Source organism: Panthera pardus, unplaced genomic scaffold (genome assembly GCF_024362965.1).
Source record: "Panthera pardus isolate Hobbes unplaced genomic scaffold, ASM2436296v1 HiC_scaffold_6, whole genome shotgun sequence".
NCBI lineage: Eukaryota > Metazoa > Chordata > Mammalia > Carnivora > Felidae > Panthera > Panthera pardus.
The window spans coordinates 58,668,303-58,693,307 of NW_026526991.1; the positions used below are offsets into that span (position 1 = coordinate 58,668,303).

The window sequence follows — 25,005 nt, forward strand, 5'->3', positions numbered from 1 at the left end:
GTATTGTGAAGTAGAAGTGAGTTTTGTCTGTCTTGTGAAGTGAGAAGATTTTTGTAGCATATTATATTTCGTGCAAGAAACCCAGCATGCAGAAATCAAGGAACTAGACTGATATGATAGCCTTTTCCTTCACAAACCAACATTTCTGCCAATTCCCATTCCCCTCAAAAATTACTAGTCCTAGACTAAGTTCCCTCACTCTCATTTAAAATACCTTTCGGGGCTCCTGGGTGGCTCAGTCGGTTAAGCGCTGGACTTTGGCTCAGGTCATGATCTCATGGATCGTGGGTTCGACCCCGCATCAGACTCTGTGCTGACAGCTCAGAGCCTGGAGCCTGCTTCAGATTCTGTCTCCCCCTCTCTCTCTCTCTGCCCCTTCTCACCTCACACTCTCTCTCTCTCTCAAAAAAATAAACGTTAAAAAAAAATTTTTTTTAATAAAATACCTTTTAACCAAGGTAATCTGAGGTAAACAAAACAAAACAAAACAAAAAAACAGTTTCAAACATACATCTAGCCTTTAGAGACTGAATCTATGCAACCTGGTGCCAGCAAAAATCCCTATGATTTGCATGGACCAAACCTCAGAAGAGTAAGGGATTTATAAAGCATCTCTGATGCCTCTCACACCTACATTTTGGGGGCAGAATGTTCTGCCTTTCCAGGATTTGGAGCAGCTGGAACTTTACACATACTGTTGTGGGATTTTGAATTAGTTTAACCACTTCAGAAAATTATTTAGTAGTATCTACAAAAGCTGAACAAATGTATATCCTATGACTCAGCAATTTTACTCCTAGGTATAAACCCAACACATACGTACATCAAAACACATGTACAAGTTCATGGCAGCACTATTCATATAGATAATAGTCACAAACTGGAAACAACTCAAATGTCCAGCAACAGTAGAATGGGCAAATAAACTATGGTGTATTCCTATGATGGAATTCTATAAAGCAATAAGAATAAACAAAGTTTTGTTATAATTCATATGAATGAATTTCACAAATAACACTGAGCAAAAGAAGCCAGACATAAAAGGGCATGTATGCTGTATCATTGTTTATATGAAGTTCAAACAAACCACACCAATCAGTCATTTAGAATACAGACAGTAGAGGGGCGCTTGGGTGACTCAGTCGGTTTAGTGTCTGACTTGGCTCAGGTCATGATCTCATGGGTTCGTGGGATTGAGCTCCACATTGGGCTCTGTGTTGACAGCATGGAGCCTGCCTGGGATTCTCTCTCTCCCTCTCTCTACCCCTCCCCCACTTCCTCGTTCTCTCTCTCTCTCAAAATAAATAAGTTAAAAAAAAAAAACAGTAGATCTTTGTTTGGAGGTAGGGGGATAGAAATTGACAAGTGGGCTTCCAAAGAGTGGGTAATGTTCTTTTCCTTTTCATTTTTTTTCTAAGTACACTCCATACCCCATGTGGGGCTTAAACTCATGACCCCAAGATCATGAGTCAGATGCTTTACTGACTGAGCCACCCAGGCACCCCAGTAATGTTCTTCTTCTTGATCTGGTTACAAGGGACCGTTGCGAGGATACGTGTACCTTATGAAAAGTCACTGCTGTATATACACTTATGATTTGTGTACTTTGTGTTATATGTCAATAAAAGGTTTTTTTTGTAATGGTAATTACACAGTCTAAGGTTCCTATTTCTATTTCTTTCTACCATTCCCTACCCAAAATCAATTTTCCTCTTCCCTACCCCCAGACTTCTTCCTATAACCATTCCCCCAAATGTATCATTTGAAACACGTATTTTTCTGCCAAATGGAACGGAGTTTGCATCTTTGGACTCTTGCAAATTTTTCTAGCATTCTTAACTGGGCTAATTCCATGGTAGTTATCTCTACCTCATGACTCAAATCCACTCTGAAGAACCCCAAAGGTCTTTAGGGGGGTATATGCAGAGTGTCAGCCTCTTTCTCCACCGTCTCCTTTATCCACTAATTTGAGAGCTCCTCTGGTTCACTGGGATTACTTCTATCAGCAGAAACTCTCCTAAATGTACAATTCAATTGTTTACTTCCACTTTCTTCTATCCCTACTGCACTGCCAACTCTGTCTTCTAATCAGTATCTTTAGAGATACTGAGCATTTCAATTTGAGGTGTAAGGATGGGAATCTCTCCACAAAGACCATCAGTTCTGGGTACACAGTCACCTATTAGGCTTCAAAGGCCAGCCCTATGCTGGCTTTCCTCAGAGAAACGCAAGAAGGTTTCATGTATTAATAACAAGTAGAATTTAAGAGGGGCTGCTAAGAAATCTTGTGACAAATAATACTGCATTTCAGGACAAGAGTATTTGGCAAGAAGTCAGTATCGCCAAACCTGTACTGTCCCTCGAAGCCTACCCACATGTCTGCCAACTTACGACTGGCACAATTTGACAAGGTCTTGGTCAGTAGTGCCTGGTTGCAATCCCCGGATATAGAGGTTGGTTTTGCTCAGCTGGTCATTTCCATTGCTCCCACTGTTGCTGTTAGGGGTACTGCTGCTTGGACTAGGTGGTGCCATTTGCTGAGACAGTGACACATATGGCTGCAGAGAGACATGAGCAACAGAAGATCAGAAGATTATACATTTAAATACTGGAGAGTGAGGAAGATCCTGGCTCCTTGCACAGAATGATTCCAAACTTTAATAGCAATTAACTCAATAGAGAATTAAAAAACAAAAAAAAACAGAAACTAAAGAAATTCCTCTCTGCCATTCTGCCATAGAATAAGAAAATATAGAACTGTCTTACCTGTGTTTCAGGAATGAGAGGCCAAAATAAGCTTGTTAAAGGTTTTTAAAAAAGGTACTTTGGGGGCGCCTGGGTGGCTCAGTCAGTTAAGCATCTGACTTCAGCCCAGGTCATGATCTCGTAGTTTGTGAGTTCAAGCCCCACATCAGGCTCTGTGCTGACAGCTCAGAGCCTGGATCCTGCTTCGGATTCTGTGTCTCATTCTCTCTCTGCCCCTCCCCCACTTGTGCTCTGTCTCTCTCTGTCTCTCAAAAATAAATAAATGTAAAAAAAAAAAAAAAAAAAAGGTACTTTGTTATAATGGAATGTTTTTATCATACCGATACTGAAGAACACAACGTATGCCTCTTAAGTAACTTATGTAATGAGACAGGGCTAATGAAATCTAGATTCCACTTAAAAATGATAAAGAGAAGGGGCGCCTGGGTGGTTCAGTCGGTTAAGCAGCCGGCTTCAGCTCAGGTCATGATCTCACAGTCTGTGAATTCGAGCCCCGCGTCAGGCTCTGTGCTGACAGCTCAGAGCCTGTAGCCTGCTTCTGACACTGTGTCTTCCTCTCTCTCTTCCCTGCTTGCTGTCTGTTTCTCTCTCAAAAATAATAAATATTTTTAAAAATGATGAAGAGGAAATAATAAAAATTTATCAAATCATGGAAGTGTAAGTAAGTTTAACATAGATTATTCAAAAAACTGTAGAATATGTGAACTGCAAAATACCTGGAACTTGAACATTACTATAAACTTAGACAAATAAAATGAAATACTAATGACCATGTAAAAATACTAATTACCAGTAAAAACTGAAATTTGTTACCTTAGTAAAAAGAATTTAGTCCTAAGTTACTTATAAATGTTTTAAAGTTTAAGTGAATGAACAACAGCTACATTACGGTCAAGGAAACCCAAGATTTGAGATGAAGCATCCCAAATCTTTCACTACTAATACCAGGACAAGCAACCAGACTGGGCTACAGTATTTTTTTTGGTACTTCTATTAGAAGAAAATACCAGGTTGGCTGGAGCATGGATCCATTCCTTCATGAATATTTTAACTCTTTATGTTCTAATCAGGCTTTTAGTGTTTACATTTATATTTGGTTCATAATACTCTAAATTTACATAGTTACCTATAATATCGTGCATTTTACTACCTCACACTCATATTCCAGTTCTCCCTAGGTGCAAAGCACTTCACAGTATAAATCTATTTGGAATTACTTCCCTCTCAAATGCTAGTTTCATCTCCAGGTTTTTCACTCCGTTCTCTTTTTGGTGGTGGTGTTGAGGAAGTAGAGAAATAACAGAAGAAAAAGAGAAACATGAATATCAAAGAGTGAAAACCTTCACCCGAAGAATCTTTAATATGAAATGTGCCTCTTATATTTATGCCCCTGACCTTTAGCAAACCTCAAAATTAAAATCTTTGCTTGAGCTAAAATATGTTGTAGCAGGTATTTTTCTATCTTTATCACTGTACACAATAAAAATGTGTACCTGCTTGCACACACACAGTTTATCCCTGCAGCAAAGAAGAAGAGACCCAATATCACATTCTGGGATGGACGAGACTCATGACCTACTACCAACACAACATTTATATTTCCTATTCCTGTCCCCCTCTCTTTGCCAGCGCTTACACTAAGATCTCCCATACAGAACAATCCATGTGACAGTGGTAATGATGATCATCCATATGATGATGGTGACAGTCACATTATACAGTCAATAAGTGCAGGAGGGTGCATCAGACATGGTGTATTTTTTAGCAACTTTCAGACAAGACAAAAATAGGGCAAAAAAACCTAAAGGTCATACATTCAGCTCTACAAATTGCAGTACTTTTTTGCCAGCGCCTGGGTGGCTCAGTCGGATGAACATCTGACTTCAGCCCAGGTCATGATCTCGCAGTTTGTGAGTTCGAGCCCTGCGTCGGGCTCTATGCTGACAGCTCAGAGTCTGGAGCCTGCTTCAGATTCTGTGTCTCCCTCTCTCTCTGCCCCTCCCTCATTTGCTCTCTCTCTCTCTCAAAAATAAACAAACATTAAAAAAAAAAATGAATGACATTGAAATCTCCACTGAATTACTAGATCTGCAATAATAATCAAATACTAGGGGCGCCTGGGTGGCGCAGTCGGTTAAGCATCCGACTTCAGCCAGGTCACGATCTCGCGGTCCGTGAGTTCGAGCCCCGCGTCAGGCTCTGGGCTGATGGCTCGGAGCCTGGAGCCTGTTTCCGATTCTGTGTCTCCCTCTCTCTCTGCCCCTCCCCCGTTCATGCTCTGTCTCTCTCTGTCCCAAAAATAAATAAAAAAACGTTGAAAAAAAAAATTAAAAAAAAAAAAATACTAGTGGGTCTAGGCCCCCTCTATTATCATTACTATCATAATTGCACCACCCGATTTAAAGTACAGTCAAGGGACACCTGGGTGGCACAGTAGGTTAAGCGTCCGACTTCGGCTCAGGTCACGATCTCACAGTTTGTGAGTTCGAGCCCTGTGTCGGGCTCTGTGCTGACAGCTTGGAGCCTGAAGCCTGCTTCAGATTCTGTCTTCCTCTCTCTCTCTGCCCCTCCCCTGCTCATGCTCTGTCTCTCTCAAAAATAAACATTAAAAAAAATTAAGTACAGTTAAGAAAACTGTGACCTATATTCTAATCATGGCTGTTCCTGAGTTCAGAGCAAGATCACTACTGGAGATCATTCAATAATATAGGTCTTTCCTCATCTCTAAGGAATTACTATTGTTTATCCTTAGGCTGAGAAAGCCAAAGGATATTCTATGCCTGGGGTGATGATGATGATGATAATGATGACACCAACAAAACAGAAAAAGCAACTCTAGTGTCATAAGACCATGTGCCAAGCACTGGCACAGGAGACCATTTGCCTGAGTTTATCTATCCCCTGTCCCAATATGAGAGAATATGTCTAACAGAAAGTATCAAGGATGCCAGTACTGTCCAGAAAAGAACACAAGGGTTACTAAGTAAAGAAATAAAATTATTGATTTGCTACATAGCTATAAACCTTGGTTTTAACACTAAGGTCTTAGCTATAATTTAAAAATATGGCTTAGTCAATAATAAACTTGCTGTAGGCCAGAAAAATTCCTAGGAAAAAAGATATGGCTAAGAAAAACAAAAACAAAAACCAGAAAACGAAAAATGAAAAAAAAAAAAAAAAAACCACGACTTTTTTTTTTTTTTTTTTTTTTTTACATTTTTTATTTATTTTTGGGACAGAGAGAGACAGAGCATGAATGGGGGAGGGGCAGAGAGAGAGGGAGACACAGAATCGGAAACAGGCTCCAGGCTCCGAGCCATCAGCCCAGAGCCTGACGCGGGGCTCGAACTCATGGACCGCGAGATCGTGACCTGGCTGAAGTCGGACGCTTAACCGACTGCGCCACCCAGGCGCCCCTAAAAACCACGACTTTTGTCTCTTGATATTTTTATGCAGCTTCTGAAATTGCCACATAGGTTTGGCTCCGAAGAGAAATGGTATATATATTTATTTATTCATTTTGAAAGGTAAGACAATCCAAGAGAAGGAAAAAAACAAACAAACAAACAGCTGAGAAAGCCCCTAAGAATAGCTTACCTGGCTTCCCAAAACAAAATGATTTGGAGAGACATAATAACTAATGTAAACTAAAAATCCATGTTTACCTATGTAAGAGAGAAAAAGGTAGTATTTAGAAAGGTCCAGAGAACTGAGATATTCTTATCAGTAAGGGAAGGACAGGGCAGTTTTATCTCTCTTGACTCCTACTGAAATAGTTCTCTGAGGTCACTGGTCATCTGTCAGGCCTAACTTACAAAGTGAAGCGCAAGATATTTCTTTCCTTAATCCTGCTGAACTATGGAAGATTTCATAACTCAAAGCAGACCATAAATCTTAAAGCTAATTTGCTTTTTATAGTTATGTCCTAAAACATGTCATTTTCATGTGAGGATAAAATTCAGGGTTATTAGAGAAGCTAAAATGGCTGACTTGTTAGTATACCAGGTTCTCTTCAGGAAGGGATATAAATCTACTATAGTATCTATCAATTAACTTCATCCTTTTGAATGACATGTAATTTTGTTTTGCTCCCAGAAGAAAAAGAAAGATAGGTAAGTTTTTACTTATAACCTTGGTTTGTATTCATGTAGGTGAAACTCCTGAAGTCATTTGGATTAGTGGCCATGTAGAACATGATTCAGAACTGTACTATGCCCTATAATTCCAATGTTAATGTGAATTCTTTAAACAAGGTCCCTCACATTTGGCCTAGAATCTTAGATACATGAGATTATTAAATATGCCTTCAGAGGGATTGCCTGGGTGGCTCCATTGGTTGAGCGACCAATTCTTGATCTCGGCTCAGGTCATGATCCCAGGGTTGCAGGATCAAGCCCCCTTGGTGGGCTCTGCACTGAGTGTGCAGCCTGCTTGAGATTCTCTCCCTCTGCCACTCCCCCGCTGGTATGCCCATGAACGCTCACATACTCCCTCAAAAAATAAATTTAAAAAAATTCTTTCTCTCCCTCTCCCCCACTCATTCTCTAAAAAACAAAACAGAACAAAAAAAAGCCTTCAGAAATAAAGGATGCTAGCATATTATGTATCAAAGAAATACATATAGTTACCCAGTAAAAGAGTACCAGTATCAGTATTCTTAAGAAGGAGATTTAATTCTGGAAATGAATAGGAAAGATTATGGGTTTACAACAGAGAAACGGTATCACATATCTCAATTGCATTATCAAAGCTGGTTCGGAGAGGTGGGAGACCAGAGATGATGAGAGTATTTAGACAGTATTAGACATGAAGGAAGGTGAGGAAAAAGCCTAATTAAATGATTGGTAAGGTGGTATTTAAAAGGATGTGCAGAGAACGCTGTGATATATCCCATTAAGAATATCTAACGATAGGGGCGCCTGGGTGGCTCAGTCAGTTAAGCGGCCGACTTCGGCTCAGGTCATGATCTCGCGGTCCATGAGTTCGAGCCCCGCGTCGGGCTCTGTGCTGACAGCTCAGAGCCTGGACCCTGTTTCAGATTCTGTGTCTCCCTCTCTCTGACCCTCCCCTGTTCATGCTCTGTCTCTTTCTGTCTCAAAAATAAATAAACGTTAAAAGAAAATTAAAAAAAAAAAAAAAAAAAGAATATCTAGGGATAAATACCTGGGGAAGGGCTGTTAGGATGGGGAAACAGAAATGTATAACTCCTTCAACTTCAACCAGGGGAAAAAAAACAAAAAATCAAACTCCCCTCTTCCTGTAGCATGAATTTTATGTTTCCAGTCTTGCTGAGTTATAGGAAACTGGGAGACAAGACAGTGTTCTTCCTTTGGCTCTCTTTCAAGAGATCATAATGATAGAGATGATACGATGCCTACTTACCAATCACGAAGTTTTGTTGTTTTTTTTTTTAAGTAGGCTCCATGCCCAACATGGGGCTTGAACTCATGACCTGAGATCAAGAGCAGCCTGCTGTACCAACTGAGCCAGCCAGCTGTCCCCCAATCACTAAGTTTTCATCAGATCTTTAAGAGAATGATCCAGTCAGATTAGATACTTGTTAACCAAATTATAATGTAAGTAAAACACTGTCTTTATTCTGAAAATTAGATTCTGATCAAGCGTTCATTTTGCATTTCAAAAAATTTGAAAATCCTATATCCATTCATTTGCCATCAAGTTTATCCCCATCCTGGGCCCTTAACATTATTATCATCAAAGCAGGAGAAAACCTCATCCCAGCTAGCTGAGTTCCTAGCACACAGTATACAGGCATGGACATTAACTAAAAGGAGTAAAACAAACTTAGGGGATTTGCTAATTGTGTTACCTTTTTTTGTTTTTTAATGTTTACTTATTTATTTTTGAGACAGAGAGCGAGCACAAGCAGGGGAGGGGCAGGGAGAGAGAGGGAGACACAGAACACAAAGCAGGTTCCAGGCTCTGAGCTGTCAGCACAGAGCCCGACGTGGGGCTCAAACTCACAAACCATGAGAGATCACGACCTAAGCCAAAGTCAGTTGCTTAACCAACTGAGCCACCCAGGTGCCTCTAATTGTGTATCATTTTAATAAACCCCTAAAGAATCTCAAAGATATACAATCCACTAGCCTGACATCAAAATTCCTATTGCAACTTGAATATGGATAAGACATGTCCCTGGAGCCAATGATCTCTAGGACGTATGATATATCTAAACATTTTTTTAAGTTTATTTATCTATTTTGAGACAGAGCAAGTGTGAGTGGGGGAGAGGGAGAGAGAGAGAATCCCAAGCAGGCTCTGCACTGCCAGGGTGGTGCCTGATGCAGGGCTCGAACCCACGAACCGTGAGATTGTGACATAAGCCAAAATCAAGTCAGATGCTTAACTGAGTGCCCTTATATCTGAACATTTTTGTCCAAAATACATTATTTCCTTGATTCCATCATAGTATCTCCTAATAAAAGAAAGTTGACTTTCCCTGAGAAATAACAGACTTCCTGATAATCATTCATGAGACCCTTTGCACTATTTGAGTCAGTCAATAAATATCTGAATACCAACTATGTGCAAGCCCTACGTGATGCAGTGGGGACTCACAAATGCGTAAGAGTAGGAGTGAAATATTTCATAATAAATTTAAACACACACCCACAAGGAGCCATTAAGGAATTCACAAACCAGAGCTTACAATCTAGATAACTAGCAGAATGACATACGTGTGCTAACGGGGATCCAAGCAAAATTGTACAAGAGTATGAAAGAAAAAACAGTTAAATCCTGAGGAAAAAGTTTCTCAAAAAAGATGGTTGTATCTTTATTTTTTTAATATTTAGCTTTGAGAAAGACATTACATGCATGAACTGGGGAGGGACAGAGAGAGAGGGAGACTGAGAATCCCAAGCAGGCTCCAAGCGGTCAGCACAGAGCCTGTTGCAGGGCTTCAACCCACGAACCATAAGATCATGACCTCAGCCAAAACCAAGACCCAGATGCTCAACAAACTGAGCCACCTGGGCACCCCCCAAAAAGACAGCTGTGTCTTGAAGGATGTGTAGGATATTAAATTCTTAACAAGGAGCTTTATGGCAATGCAAATCATTATCATAATGAGATACCACTTTATATCTACTAGGATGGCTAGAATATAAGGATTATGACTTTAATCAAAAGTTCTAAGTTTGATGTTATAATAAAAAATAACAAGTGTTGGTGAGAATGTAAAGAATTTGGAACCCTTCTACACTGCTGATGGGAACATAAAATGATACAGCTGCTTTGAAAAACAGTTTGACAATTCCTAAAACAGTTAAGCACAGAGTTATCATATGACCCAGCAATTTCACTCCTAGGTATGTACCCAAGAGAATTGAAAACATTATGTCCACACAAAACCTGTACACAAATTTCATAGCATTTTTTATAGTAGCCCAAAGTGGTAACAACAAAAATGTCTACCAACTGATGAATGGATAAATAAAATGTAGTATATCCATACATGAAACTATTATTCAGCTATAAGAAAGAATGAAGTACAGATATATGGATGAACCTTGAAAACATGCAAACTGAAGAGTCAGTCACAAAGAACCCCATATTGTATGATTCCATTCATATGAAATGTCTAGAACTGGCAAATCTATTCTAGATTAGCAGATTAGAGATTACCTATGACTGTGAGAGGTGAGTAATGAGAGAATGGCAGCAGGGGGTGGGGGTAGGAGGGGCTGATGGTTAAGTTAGTGGGGTTCCTTTTTGGGGGTAATGAAAATGTCCTAAAATTGATTATGGTAATGGATGCAAACTCTGTGAAAACACTAAAAGCCACTGAACTGTACACTTTAAATGGGTGATTTGTATGGTATGTGAATTATATATCAATAAAGCTGTTGTAAAAATTTGATGGGGATGGGTGGAAAGAGGAGCACATTCCAACCACTAAAAACATCTTGAGATGTCAGGCAACCACGGGTAGCGTGGACTAGCACAGAATTCAGCCTAGGCTGGCATCACCACACTTCATTTCCAGATAAAAAAGTCATGATATTAATGTATTTATTGAAATTCAAGTGGAAATATAGATTAACCATCAAAACATATCAGAACAAGAAAGGGATATTTCCGGGGCGCCTGGCTGGCAGAAGAGCATGTGATTCCTGACCTTGGGGTCATGAGTTTGAGCCCCATGTTTGGTGTAGAGATTAAAAAAACAAAAAAAAACAAAAAAAAGCTTTGGGGCACTTGGGTGGCTCAACTGGTTGAGCATCCAACTCTTGATTTTGGCTCAGGTCACGATCCTAAGGTCGTGGAACTGAGCCCCAAGTTGAGCTCTGTACTGAGCATGGAGCCTGCTTAAGATTCTCTTCTTCTTCCTCTGACCCTCCTACACTCATGCTCTAAATTAATTAATTAAGCTTTATGGGGAAAAAAAGGGGATATTATCTTACAGTCCCCCTTTCCTAAAAACAAACACTAACAATATTAAAACTAAAACAAAAAAGGCATCTCTGGAAAATGCAGAGCCTGCGCCAGAGAATACATACCTCCTATCTGTCCACCATAGTTGGTTGATTGATTGATTTTAAGGATTTTTTTTTAAATTTTTATTTATTTTTGAGAGAGACAGAGTGCGAGTGGGGGAGAGGCAGAGAGAGGAGGAGATACAGGATCCGAGGCAGGCTCCAGGCTCTGAGCTGTCAGCACAGAGCCCGACGCGGGGCTTGAACTCATGAACCTTGAGATCGCTACCTCAGCCGAAGTCAGACACTTAACAGCTGAGCCACCCAGGCGCCCCACCATAGCTGATTTTAAAAGCTGACTTGGCACTTTCTACTACTTCCTCTGAACTCAAGTAAACCTGACACCATCTCTAGCTCCTCATCTCCTCCTCCTCTTTCATGGCTCTTACACTAGAACAGCAATCTGTTTCCCCACATCCCTTGAATACCAAGATGGGAACAGTAAGGTACACCAAGCATATGGCCTCCAGCCAGTTTCTTACATTTATACCAGGTGGTATTCAAACTGGGTCTCAAGTATACAACAGACATTTAAAAGCCCTAAGCCAAAATGACTATAGAATCCTCAGTTAAGCATGTAACCACAGAATGCTACCCAGGAATCTATTTGCCTTTCCAGATCCACTCACCATTCTTGCTCTCCTTGCTTTGTGTACCAGGAAGCTGACCATGTAGAGTGCATGCACAGGCTCCCTTGCCCTCTGGCTTCCAGCTGGGTTTGGGTAACCAGATGTATACCAGCAGAAAATCAAAGGGCAGGAGGAGAAGGAGGTCAGAGTATTTATTTCCCTAGCTCCTGCCAAAACACCATGATTTGCAGCCCACAGTTCCCTCCATATAGCTACTCTTAGATTCTGGTATTCTCTCTCAATACTTTGCCCTATTAGACCTAGAGGTGATGAAGTAATGTAGGCTCTGGAATTGCTGGCTATAGGGTACTCTGCTCTCTCACTGGTTTCCTTCAACCCATTTGTAAACAGTCTCTTTATTAAATCTTTCTCAAATTACTCAATTTGGATATGCCATCTGTTTCCTTTTAGGACCCTGAATAATGAACCAACCAGTCTACTTTGAAGACTCAGGTGGAAGATTTGATGGAGAAGGTCTTAAGAAAAAGTCTTCTTCAAAATCGGATTAAAAAAACCCTCACTGTGCAAACATCCTCAAGGCCAAGTTTAACACAGAATTCTGTTCTATATCCATTTGTTTAACCTTCAGCAGTGTCTTAAATCCTATCACATTTATGATTTCATTTGATTTTCCTCACAACTCTGAGCTGTAACAGGGAGTGTTATTCTCTTTTAAAACTTAGAAACTGAGGCTCAGTCTTATTTCAACATTTCCTCTGTTGTTATCACCTTGCTTTTTGTTAAGCAGAACCAAATAACAAAAAACCTGAACACTGAAAGTATCCAAACCATGCTAACAGCTGAGTAAACACATAAAGCAGCCCTTTACAGGACCTGTATCTTTTGTTTCTTTCTCTTCTGGAAAGAGAACAGTTCTAAGTTCTTAGACAATGGGTAACGTCCAGTCAGAGTAGAACATGTAAGGAACAAAGGTATCTGAACTATGACTTAAACAAGCTAGAGGAATATCTCTTATGTAATACTGGTGCTTACATAAACCAACCAGAGAAAGAGCCCTCAACTGAAGTATATGGGCAATTTTATGGTGGGCAGAGCCCTTTTAAGCACAGTCTTTTTAGGGAGCACACGCCCATGCCTGCAATCCTGTAATAACCATGTCACCAGTTTGTGGGTACATGTCAGTGTGGCAATAACTCATATGTACCAGGAAACATACAGCAAAAAGTTTAATAACTTCTTAGGACAGAAGAAGGATCTTTAAAGATTAAGCAGCTGCAGTAGGAACAGGACAGCCGACTGCTTGGGGAGAATATGTGTGGAACACAACTGAGCCCCCACTGAGTGTTATTCTGCATTACCAAATCCCTCCACTATTCAGCTTGGCTGACGGATTACCTGTGTTCAGGAGAATATATGGCCCAGGAAGGAACTGCAAAGTGAACAAAAATAGCAGCATCATTAGAACTTCATGGCTTTCAGGGCACCCGGGTGGTTCAGTTGGTTAAGCATCTGACTTCGGCTCAGGTCATGATCTCACAGTTCGTGACTTCGAGCCCTGCTTCAGGTGAACAGGAGCCCCGCTTCTCTCTCTCTCTCTCTCTCTCTCTCTCTCTCTCCCACTCTGTCCCTTGTCCACTTGCTCTCTCTCTCTCTCTCTCTCAAAAACAACTTCATGGCTTACAGAGAAATGTTATCTGCCTCTTCCACAAGAGAGAAAAGGGAGAGAAAAAAACAGGAAAGATAATGCCTGCCTATAGTTTGTTGTACCCTACCCCATCATTTACCATATGTTCATCATTTGACACAATTTCATTTTGGCCAGAAATAGATCAAAAACCCACAAGAAGTCAGGAAACACCAGCACTCCTCTTTTCCACCCTCACTCTACCTGTTCAAAGAATACACAGATTGGTAGACTGAAGATCTGGTCTTATTAAGACTCAAAGTCAGAAAGATTCTGCTCCTTTGGTCATTATAGATTTTTTTTTCCTTATAGAAAAGACAATAAATACTGGCAATACTACACACCTAAAGGAACTGGCCTAATCCAAGGATATGAAAGGTATGTATGCCTAGTCTATTTCCAGATCAAAATAAAATGTGTATGTGCAACCACCCAGCAATACATCAGGTATATAAAGTCCTATCCTTGTTCTAGTCTGCTTTTACAAGTCACAAAGAACTCACAAAGTTTGATATAATGTGTATACAACTATCTCTAAAAAGATACAAAAGAAACAGTTTATAATCCTGGCTACTAGGTAGAAAGGGACTAGGTATACGTAGGATGGGGTGAAAACACAGGCTTTTTCTATGTGTGTTTCATTAATACCCATTTGAACATTTTGTTTTATCCCAAGGCCATACATCTATTATCTATTAAAAAACAAAAATCAGAGGATGTGGCTGGCTCAGTCAGTAGAGCATCTGACTCTTGATCTCAGGTTGAGTTCGAGCCCCACACTGGGTGTAGAGATTACTTTAAAATAAGTAAATAAGGGGCACCTGGGTGGCTCAGTCAGTTGAGTGACCTGACTCTTAATTTTGGCTCAGGTCACAATCCCAGGGTGATGGGATCCAGCCCCACATCGGGCTCCACACTGACTGAGTGTGGAGCCTACTTAGGATTCTCTCTCTCCCTCTGCCTCTCTCCCCAGCTTGCGTGTTCTCTAAAAATATAAAATAAATGTCTTTTAAAATCTGACATACTATATATTTTTTTTTAACTAGGATAGAGGGCCGCTTGGGTGGCTCAGTTAGTTGGGCATCTAACTCTTGATTTTGGCTCAGGTCATGATCCCAGAGTCGTGGGATCAAGCCCTGTGACAGGCTCAGCACTGAGTGTGGAGCCTGCTTCAGATTCTCTCTCCTCCTAACAAAAACAAAACTAAACTAAATTAGTCCTTGGAAAAGTGTTAACCTACTTTCTCAAACTCATGATCTAAATCTACAATTGGAATGGGGCAGAGGTTACAGGTAAGAGGTGGAAGTGAGGACTGATTGCCAAACTGAGCACTGAATACCAAAAATGGATTACAGTTCATCCTTAACAACATGGATTTGAACTGTACAGGTCCACTTATACGTGAAATTTTTTCAATACAGTATATTACTGTAAATGTATTTTTTCTTCCTTGTGATTTTAATAAGATTTTTCTCTTCCCTAGGTTATTGTGAGAATACAGTAATATGTAAAACATATGAAATATGTCTTAATCAACCGTTATTGGTAAGGCTTCTGGTCAACAGTAGGCTATTAGTACTTAAGTTTCAGGGGAGTCAAAAGCTACACCTGGATCTATCGACTACACAGGGGTTCAGTAACCCTAACCCTTGCATTGTTCAAGGGTTAACTGTATAAGCAAAAGGATAAATTCTCCAAAAAAGGAAGAGAAAATTCTATCCAGTTCTTGGATAGTAATGTGGAAGATGATGTAAGAATTTCTACAAGGTCCAGTACCCACAGTCTCATAAATATGTACTATTTACATAACAGCTACAATATACTACATCTATAAAGAATATAGGAAAAGGCGTGGTGGGGGGGAGGGGCGCACCTGGGTGGCTCAGTCAGTTAAGCACCCAACTTTGGCTCAGGTAATGATCTCACGATTCACCAGTTTGAGCACTGCATAGGGTGAGCTCAAGCCCTGCTTCAGGTAAGCTTGAGACAATGCTCTGGGCTCCACACTCTCTCTCTGCACCTTGTGGGGTTCTCTCTCTCTCTCCCCTTGTGCTCTCTCGCTCTCTCTCTCTCTCTCAAAACTTAATTATTTATTTAAAATGGGGCACTTGTGGCTCAATCAGTTAAGTTCCAACTCTTGATTTCAGCTCAGGTCATGATCTCAAGGTTGTGAAATCAAGTCCCTCTTCGGGCTCCACTCTAGGCATGGAGTCTGCTTAAGATTCTCTCTCCCTCTCCCCTGTTCTGTCTCTCTCTCTCTCTGTTATTCATAAATAAATACATACGTAGATACATACATAAATATATACATAACACAAAATTCGGGATGCCTGGGTGGCTCAGTAGGTTGAGCGTCCAACTTCGGCTCAGGTTATGATCTCCCAGTTCATGGGTCTGAGCCCCACATTAGGCTCTGTGCTGACAGCTTGGAGCCTGGAGTCTGCTTTGGATTCTGTGTCTCCCTCTCTCTCTGCTGCTCACCTGCTCATGCTCATGCTCTGTCTCTGTCTCTCTCTCTCAAAAATAAACAAACATTAAAAAAACTAAAAAAAAAACCCAACTACTTTCTCAGCTCACCAATAAGAAGCAACTCCTCATGCACTCAAGTTTTATTATGAGATTGCAGCAATTCAGTCACATATTCAGACTCCACTTCTGATTCCAGTTCTCTTGCTATTTCCACATCTACAGTGACTTTCTCCACTGAGGTCTTGAGCCCTTCAATGTCATCCTTGAGGGTTGGAATCAACTTCTTCCAAACTCCTATTCATGTTGGTATTTTGACCTCTTCCCACGTATCATGAATGTTCCTAATAACATCTAGAATGGCGAATTCCAGTAAGGCTTTCAATTTACTTGGTCCAGATCCATCAGAGGAATCACTATCTATGGCAGCTATAACCTTTCAAAACGTAGTTCCCTTTTTTTTTTTCTTAATTTTTTTTAAGTTTACTTATTTTGAGAGAGAGAGAGAGGCAGAGCACAAGTGGGGTAGGGGCAGAGACAGAGGGAGAGAGAACTCCAAGTAGGCTCTGCACTGTCAGTACAGAGCCCAACGTGGGGCTTGAACTCACAAACTGTGAGATCATGACCTCAGCTGAGATCAAGAGTCAGAGGCTTAACAAACTGAGCCACGCAGGTGCCCCCAAAATGTAGTTCTTAAATGATAAGACTTAAAAGTCAAAATTCATCCTTGATCCATGGGTTGCAGAATGGATGTTGTGTTAGTAGGCATGAAAAAAAACATTATTCACATTGGATAGCTCCATCAGAGCTCTTGGATGATCAAGTACATTGTCAATGAGCAGCAATACTTTGAAAGCAATCTTTTTTCTAAGCAATAGGCTCAACAGTGGGCTTAAAATATATGGTAAACCATATTGTAAAACAGATGTGCTATCATCCAGGTACTGCTGTTTCATTCACAGACCACAGGCAGAGTAGACTCAGCACAATTCTTAAGGGCCCTAAGATTTTCAGAATGGTCAGTGAGCACTGGCTTCAACTTCAAGTCACTAATTCCATTAGCCCTAACAAGACAGTCTGTCTTTTGAAGCTTCGGCACTGACTTTTCCTCTCTAGCTATGGAAGTGCTAAAGAGCATCTTCTTCTCATAGAAGGCTGTTTCATCTACATTGAAAATCTGTTGTTTAGGGGCACCTGGGTGGCTCAGTTGGTTAAGCGGCCGACTTCGGCTCAGGTCATGATCTCGCGGTCCGTGAGTTCGAGCCCCGCGTCGGGCTCTGTGCTGACAGCTCAGAGCCTGGAGCCTGTTTCAGATTCTGTGTCTTCCTCTCTCTCTGGCCCTCCCCCATTCATGTTCTGTCTCTCTCTGTCTCAAAAATAAATAAACGTTAAAAAAATTTTTTTTTTTTTTTAAAGAAAATCTGTTGTTTAGTGTAGCCACCTTCATTTAACTCTCTTAGTGACATCTGGATAACTGGTTGCAGCTTCTATATCATCACTTCCTGGTTCACCTTGTACTTTTATGTCATGGAGGTGGCTTCTTTCCTTAAACGCTATGAGCCAACCTCTGCTAGCTTCAGACTTTTCTTCTTCAGCTTCCTCACCTCTCTCAGCCTTCACTGAATTGAAGAGATTTAGGCCCTTGCTCTGGATTAAGCTTTAGATTAAGGGAATGTTGTGGCTGCTTTGATCTTCTGTCCAGACCATTCAAACTTTCTCCATATCAGCAATAAGGCTGTTTCACTTTCTTATCATTTGTGGGTTCATTGGAGTAGTGCTTTTACTTTCCTTCAAAAACTTCTCCTTTGCATTCAAAACTTGGCTGCTTGGTACAAGAGGCCTAGCTTTAAGCTTATTTCAACTTTTAATAGGTCTTCCACACTAAGCTTAATTATTTCTAGGTTTTGATGTAAAGCGAAAGACACTGAACCCCTCCTTTCACTTGAACACTTAGAGGCCACTGTAGGGTTACTAACTGGCCTAATTCAACATTGTGTCTCAAGGTATATGAAGGCCTGAGGAGAGGGAGAGAGATGGAGGAAACAGCCAATGAAGTGGTAAAATCACACACACTTACCACTTAAGTTCACCATCTTATATAAGTTCACAGCACCCCAAAACAATTACAATAGTAACATCAAAAATCACTGATCACACATTACCATAAATATAATAACAATTAAAAAGTCTGAGGGGCGCCTAGGTGGCTCAGTTGGTTAAGCGTCCGACATCAGCTAAGGTCATGATCTCATGGTTCGTGGGTTCCAGCCCCGTGTTGGGCTCTGTGTTGACAGCTTGGAGCCTGGAGACTGCTTCAGATTCTGTGTCTCCCTCTCTCTCTGCCCCTCCCCTGCTCACACTCTGTCTCTCTCTCTCTCAAAAATAAACATTCTGGTTGGGGCGCCTGGGTGGCTCAGTCGGTTGAGGGTCCGGCTTCGGCTCAGGTCATGATCTCACAGTTTGTGGGTTCGAGCCCCACATGGGGCTCTGTGCTGACAGCTTAGAGCCTGGAGCCTGCTTTGAATTCTGTGTCTCCCTCTCTCTCTGTTCCTCCCCAGCTCATGTTCTCTCTCTCTTCTTCAAAAATAAAGACATTAAAAAAAATTTTTTTTAAGAAAAAATACAAAATAAACATTCTGGGGCGTTTGGGTGGCTCAGTCGGTTGAGTGTCAAACCTCAGCTCAGGTCACGATCTCGAGGCTCGGGAGTTTGAGCCCCACAGTGGGCTCTGTGCTGAGAGCTCAGAGCCTAGCCTGCTTCAGATTCTGTGTGTCCCTCGCTCTCTTCCCCTCCCCCCCTCACACTCTGTCTCTCTCTCTCAAAAATAAACATTTAAAATAAATATTTTAAAAAATTTTTTAAATAAGCATTAAAAAATTTTTTTTAAGTTTGAAATAGCACAAGGATTACCAAAATGTGACATGAAGTGTGCAAATGCTGTTGGAAAAATGGTGTCAATCAACTTGTTCAACACAGCATTGCCACAAATCTTCAATATGTAAAAAAACACAATACCTGCAGAGCACAATAAAGTGAAGCACCATAAATGAAGTATGGCTATACACATTTAGCTTTGCTATTCCACACTGGTTAAGTTTTAAAGGGGTAAGTCACCAGATGGGGAAGTCTATAGCTTTCTATTTTTGTTTTGTTTTGTTTTGTTTAATCACTGCTGTATCCAGGTAGATAAATCTGTCTAATTCTGGGGCAGTAGTAGAAATCCACTGGCCCATAGATATAAGCTACCTCCTTGAATATTAGTTTTATTAGAAATAAAAGCAATACCTTTATTATTATCTCTCAAACTTTTTCTTATTTCTCACATGGAATGGAGGAAGAGGAATGCTTCAAAGTGAAATCCCTCAAACCGCAACAATCTCTGAGAGCAAGGCAAGTACCATCTTTGGTAGTTGAAATGAGAGAGGGGATGGGTAAAGTGTTAGCATGCCTGGCTCTCCTAGTTTGTAAACCCTACAAATGTAAAATAATGATTTAATAATAATTCAACTTAGGTTAACAAAAAAAAATCATTTCTTTCCTTTTTTTTTCTTTTAACATTTATTTATTATTGAGAGACAGAGAGACAAAGAATGTGAGCAGGAGAGGTGCAGAGAGGGGGGTGGAGACAGAATCCAAAGCAGGCTCCAGGCTCTGAGCTGTCAGCACAGAGCCTGATGTGGGGCTCGAACCCACAAACTGTGAGATCATGACCTGAGCTGAAGTTGGATGCTCAACCGAGTGAGCCACACAGGCGCCCCATTTTCTTCCCTAATGTAAAGTTTTTATTTTATACATAAGGAAAAATTTTTATACACATGTAAAAATTCAGTTTTTATATAGGCACTCAATTATTCACTATTCATTTAAGAATTAAGTAGGCAATGAATCATTGTTTACTAAATGTCTTTTCAAAAGTATCTTTAACTATATGTCCCATTAACTAGCAGGAAGTGGTTAAAACACAGGCTCAAAATTCACAAAGACTTAGGTTTAATTCTTCTAGTGTTGCCATGTATTAGCTGTGTGACTTTGGATGTGTTGCTTAGCCTTACCTGTAAAATGGCAACAGTAACAGCACCTATGCAACAGAATTGTTATGGAGATGAAAATAAATACATGTAAAGCTCTTATACTAGTGCCTGAAAAATTAAAAGAGTTCACATCCATTTACTCAACATACACTGAATGCCTGCTTTAGAGTACCAGGCTATGTCAAGTACTAAGGATGAAATGCTGAGCTAAATCAGAGATAGTCTTGGTACTAATGAAATTCAGCGTTTAGCAGGGATAGAGACATTAATCAAATAATCATAATGTAATTGCGTAATTACCCATTGTGATAAATGGGCTAGGAAAAAAAAAAGAACAGAAAGCTGTGACCTAATTTAGTTAGTGTGGTCAAAAAGGTGGCATTTAAGTGAAATTTCAAGGATGAGAAAAAACTAGCCATACAGAGAATGAAAGAGAGGATCCTTTCAAAGAGAGGAAACTTGGGCAAAAGATATAAAGTGGGACATTCAAATGAACCTAAAAGGAACAGAAGGTCAGTAAAGCTAGAGTGTAATAAAGGATGGAGAGGGAGGCAGATCCTTCCAGCCTGTGCTGAAGTATTTGGCTTTCATTCTCAACACATTAGACAGTCAGTGAATAATTTTAAGTAAGAAAGAAGTTACAAGATCTGATGTAGGTTTTGAAAATATTACTGTGGCTAGTCTGGGAAGAACAAACTAAAGTGAGGCAGGAGTTGAAATATCAAAACAAGAAACAATGCAACCTATAACTGGAGAAACAGCAGTAAAGATGAAAAAAAAAAAGTGGAAAGATTTGAGATTTAATTTATAAGGCAGAATCAACAGGACTTCTTTATAGATTGGATGTAAGAAAGGACAGTATCTAGCTTGAGTAACCAAACAGATGGTGGTATCATTTATAACACCACATAGAGATCAGGGGAGTGCAATTTGAGGACTACAAAGCAAGCATTACATTTTAAATATGTTAAATTTGAGGGGTGCTTGGCTGGCTCAGTCAGTAGAACATTTGACTCTTGATCTCGGGGTCATGGGTTCGAGCCCCACATTGGATCTACAGCTTACTTTAAAAAAGTAGAGGGGTGGGGCGCCTGGGTGGCTCAGTCAGTTGAGCGTCCCACTTTGGCTCAGGTCATGATCTCACAATGTGAGTTCGAGCCCCGTGTCGAGGTCTGTGCTGACAGCTCAGAGCCTGGAGCCTGCTTTGGATTTTGTGTCTCCCCTTCTCTCTGCCCCTCCCCTGCTCGTGCTCTGTCTCTCTTAAAAATAAACAACAATTAAAGGGAAAAAAAAGAAGTCTTGCTACCTTTAATAAATTAATCAGTCAATAAATAAATATCTCATTCTTTCTCTTCCTCCTCCTGCCCCTCTCCCCAACTCACGTACTCTCTAACATAAAAAAGAACTTGAATAACTTATAAAATTTCCAGGAAAAAATATCTATTAGGCAGCTGGATACACAGTGGAGAGATCTGTCTGGCAATTATAATCTGTAAATCTGTTAGCATACTAATAACTAAAATCTAGGGAAAAAAGTATATTTAAAGAGAAGGTAAGGTAGGAAGGCCTAAAGAATTCTAAATAATCAGGAATTGAACAGAATAACTGACAAATAGACCAAAAGAGAAGGGCCAAAAGGGCATGACCCAAAAAGGTTGTGTAACCAGAGGCAAGGAAAGAGAGCGTTTCAAGAAATGGAGAATAGTCAACTCTAGCAAATATTGCCAAGAAGTTATGTAAGATGTAAACTAAAAAAAAAGCTAGTTGGATCTGGCAACTTACAAGTACCTTATAGGCTAGACCAAACAAAAGAATCACTGAGCCTGAAGAGTGGTCCTTTGAAATTATCCAGTCAGAAGAAAAAAAGGAAAAGGAATGAACAAAGTTAATGGGACTTAGGGACATGTTAACAGAAACAATTTATACATCCCTAGAATCCCAGAAGGAGAAGAGAAGGGGTAGAAAGCTTATTCAAAGAAACAATGACTAAGAACTTCCCAAACCTGGAGAGATATTTGGACATCCAATTCATGAAAGTAATAACTTACCCCAAAATTTCAATCCTAAACAATCTTCTCCATGATAGATTATAATAAACTGTCTAAAATCAAAGACAAAGAATTTAATTTATTCAAAGTAATCTCTACCCCAATGTGGGGTTTGAACTCATGACCCTGAAATCAATAACTGCGTGCTCAAACTGAACCAGTCAGTTGCCTGACAAAGACAGAATTTTATTTATGCTTGTAAGTATTTATTTACTTATTTAGAGATAGACACAGAGAGAGAGAGACAGAGAGCGAGCAGGGGAAGGGCAGAGATAGGAGAGCTGTCAGTGCAGAGCCCAATGTGGAGTTTGAACTCACGAACCGTGAGATCATGACCTGAGCCGAAATCAAGAGTCAGATGCTTAACCAACCAAAAGAGAGGTGCCCCAAAGACAGAATTTTAAAATCAACAAGAAGGGATGTCTGGCTGGCTCAGTTGGAAGAGTGTGCAACTCTTGATCTCAAGGTCTTGAGTTCAAGCCCCACATTGGGGGTAGAGATTACTTAAGTAAATAAAACCTTAAAAATAAATAAATAAATAAATAAATAAATAAATAAATAAATAAATAAATAAAATCAACAAGAAAACAAATTCCCTCATACAAGGAAACCTCCATAAGGCTATCAGTGGATGTTTTAGCAGAAACCTTGCAGGCTAGAAGAGAATGGGATAATATAGTCAAAATGATGAAAGAAAAAAGAAAAACGCCAACCAAGAATAGTTTACCCAGAAAAATTGTTGTTCAGAAATGAAGGTCAGGGGGTGCCTGGGTGGCTCAGTTGGTTGAGCGTCCGACTTCGGCTCAGGTCATGATCTCACAGTCTGTGAGTTCAAGCCCCGCGTCGGGCTCTGTGCTGACAGTTCAGAGCCTGGAGCCTGCTTGGGATTCTGTCTCCCTGTCTCTGCCCCTTCCCTGCTCATGCTCTCTCTCTCTGTCTCTCAAAGATGAATAAACGTTAAAAAAAAAAAAAAAAAAAAAAATTAAAATCTAAAAAAAAAAAAAAGAAAAGAAATGAAGGTCAGGAAGACTTTCCTTAACAAACAAAAACTAAGAAAATTCATCACCATTTGACCTGACTTACAAGAAATGATGAAAGAAGTTGGTGAAGCTGAAATGAAAGAATACTAACTGGCAACATGAAAACATATGAAAAATACACAACACACTGGTAAAGGTAAACATATAATCAGATTCAGAATATTCTAATACTGTAACATAATGGTATTAACCACTTAACTCTAATATAAAAGTTAAAGAACAGAAGTACTGAGGCACCTGGCTGGCTCAGTTGGTAGAGCATGCAACTCTTGATCTCGGGGTCATGACTTCAAGCCACCCATTGGGTGTAGAGCCTACTTTAGAAAAAAAAAAAAAAGTCCTACAATAGCTATACTTAAAATAATTTGTCAATGGATATACAACATAAAAATATGTAAACTGTGATATGAAAACATAAAATGTCAGGGGGAGGTTAAAAGCATAGATTTTGTATACAAAGACAAGTTACCAGTAATCAGTAATTATCAGAAAATCATCAATTCACAAAAAAAGTCAGCAAAAGAGGAAGAAAAGAACTACAAGACAGCCAGAAACAGGGGTGCCTGGTCCTTGATCTTGATCCCAGGGTTGCGAGTTCAAGCCCCATTGGAGGGTAGAGTTTACTTAAGAAAAAGAAAAAGAAAAAAAAAAAAAAAAAAGCCAGAAACAATTAACAAGATGCCAATAATAAGTCCTTACCTAGAAATGATCACTTTAAACGTGAATGGATTAAATTCTCCAGCCAAAATGCAGAGTGGCTGAATGGATAAAAAAACAAGACCCAACTTAACATGTTACTTACAAAACACTCATAAGAACAAAGTGAACGGTTGGAAAAAGATATTCTATGCAAATGGAAACCAAGAGTGCAAGATAACTATACTTACATCAGAAGAAATAGACTTTAAGTAAAAAACAAGAGACATACATTATACAATGATAAAGCAGTCAATTCATCCAGAGAATATAAAAATTGTAAATACGTATGCACCCAACATGAAAGTACTTAAATATATTAAGCAAATAATAACAGATCTGAAGGAAAAACAGACAACAGTACACTAATAGTAGGGGACTTCAACACCCCACTTTCAACAATGGATAGATCACCCAGCAGAAAATTAATATAGAAATGCAGGACTCAAAGTATACTTTAAACCAAATGGCCCTAAGAGACACATACAGGACATTCCAACCAACAGGAGAATACACATTCTTTTTGCAAGTGTACACGAACATTCTGCAGATTAGAGCATGTATTAAATCACAAAACAAGTCTTAGTAAATGAAAAATTACTAAGCCCATCAAGTATCTTTTCTGGCCAAAATGGTAAAAAACTAGAATCAATAACAGAAGGAAAATTAGAAAATTCACAAAATGTGGAAATCAAACAATACACTCCTGAACAACCAATGGGTCAAAGAAGAAATTTTTAAAATCCTGAAACAAAAAAAAATGGTAATACAACATACCAAAACTCATGATATGTAGCAAAAATATTGCAAAGAGGGAAGTTTATAGCAATAAATACTCACATTAAGAAAAAAATCGGGGCACCTGGGTGGCTCAGTAAGTTGAGCGTCCAACTGGCTCTGGTCATGATCTCGCAGTTTGTGAGTTCGAACCCTGCATCTGGTTCTGTGCTGGAAGCTCAGAGCCTGGAGCCTGCTTCAGATTCTGTGTCTCCCTCTCTCTCTGCCCCTCCCCTGCTCACACTCTGTCTGTCTGTCTGTCTCTCAAAAATAAACATTAAAAAAAATTTTTTTTAAAGAAAAAAAAATCTTGGGGCAGCTGGGTGGCTCAGTCAGTTGGGTGTCGGAATCTTAATTTCAGCTCATTATCTCACAGTTCATGAGACTGAGCCCTGTGTCAGGATCC

General features: G+C 39.9%; 1 protein-coding gene across 4 annotated transcripts in view; it reads right to left on the reverse strand.

Moving 5' to 3' along the window:
- The window catches only part of RBMS2 (RNA binding motif single stranded interacting protein 2), a 71,710-nt gene that overhangs the window by 29,482 nt on the left and 17,223 nt on the right, over positions 1 to 25,005 (reverse strand). For 3 of the 4 annotated variants that reach the window (XM_019454809.2, XM_053895454.1, XM_019454808.2), the window contains one exon: positions 2,392 to 2,558. In XM_019454809.2, the coding sequence (XP_019310354.2) occupies positions 2,392 to 2,534 (143 nt within the window). In that variant the 5' untranslated portion in view covers positions 2,535 to 2,558. Of the gene's footprint in view, positions 1 to 2,391; positions 2,559 to 13,252; positions 13,287 to 25,005 lie in introns of all 4 variants that reach the window. The other variant, XM_019454810.2, reaches the window with a different exon arrangement.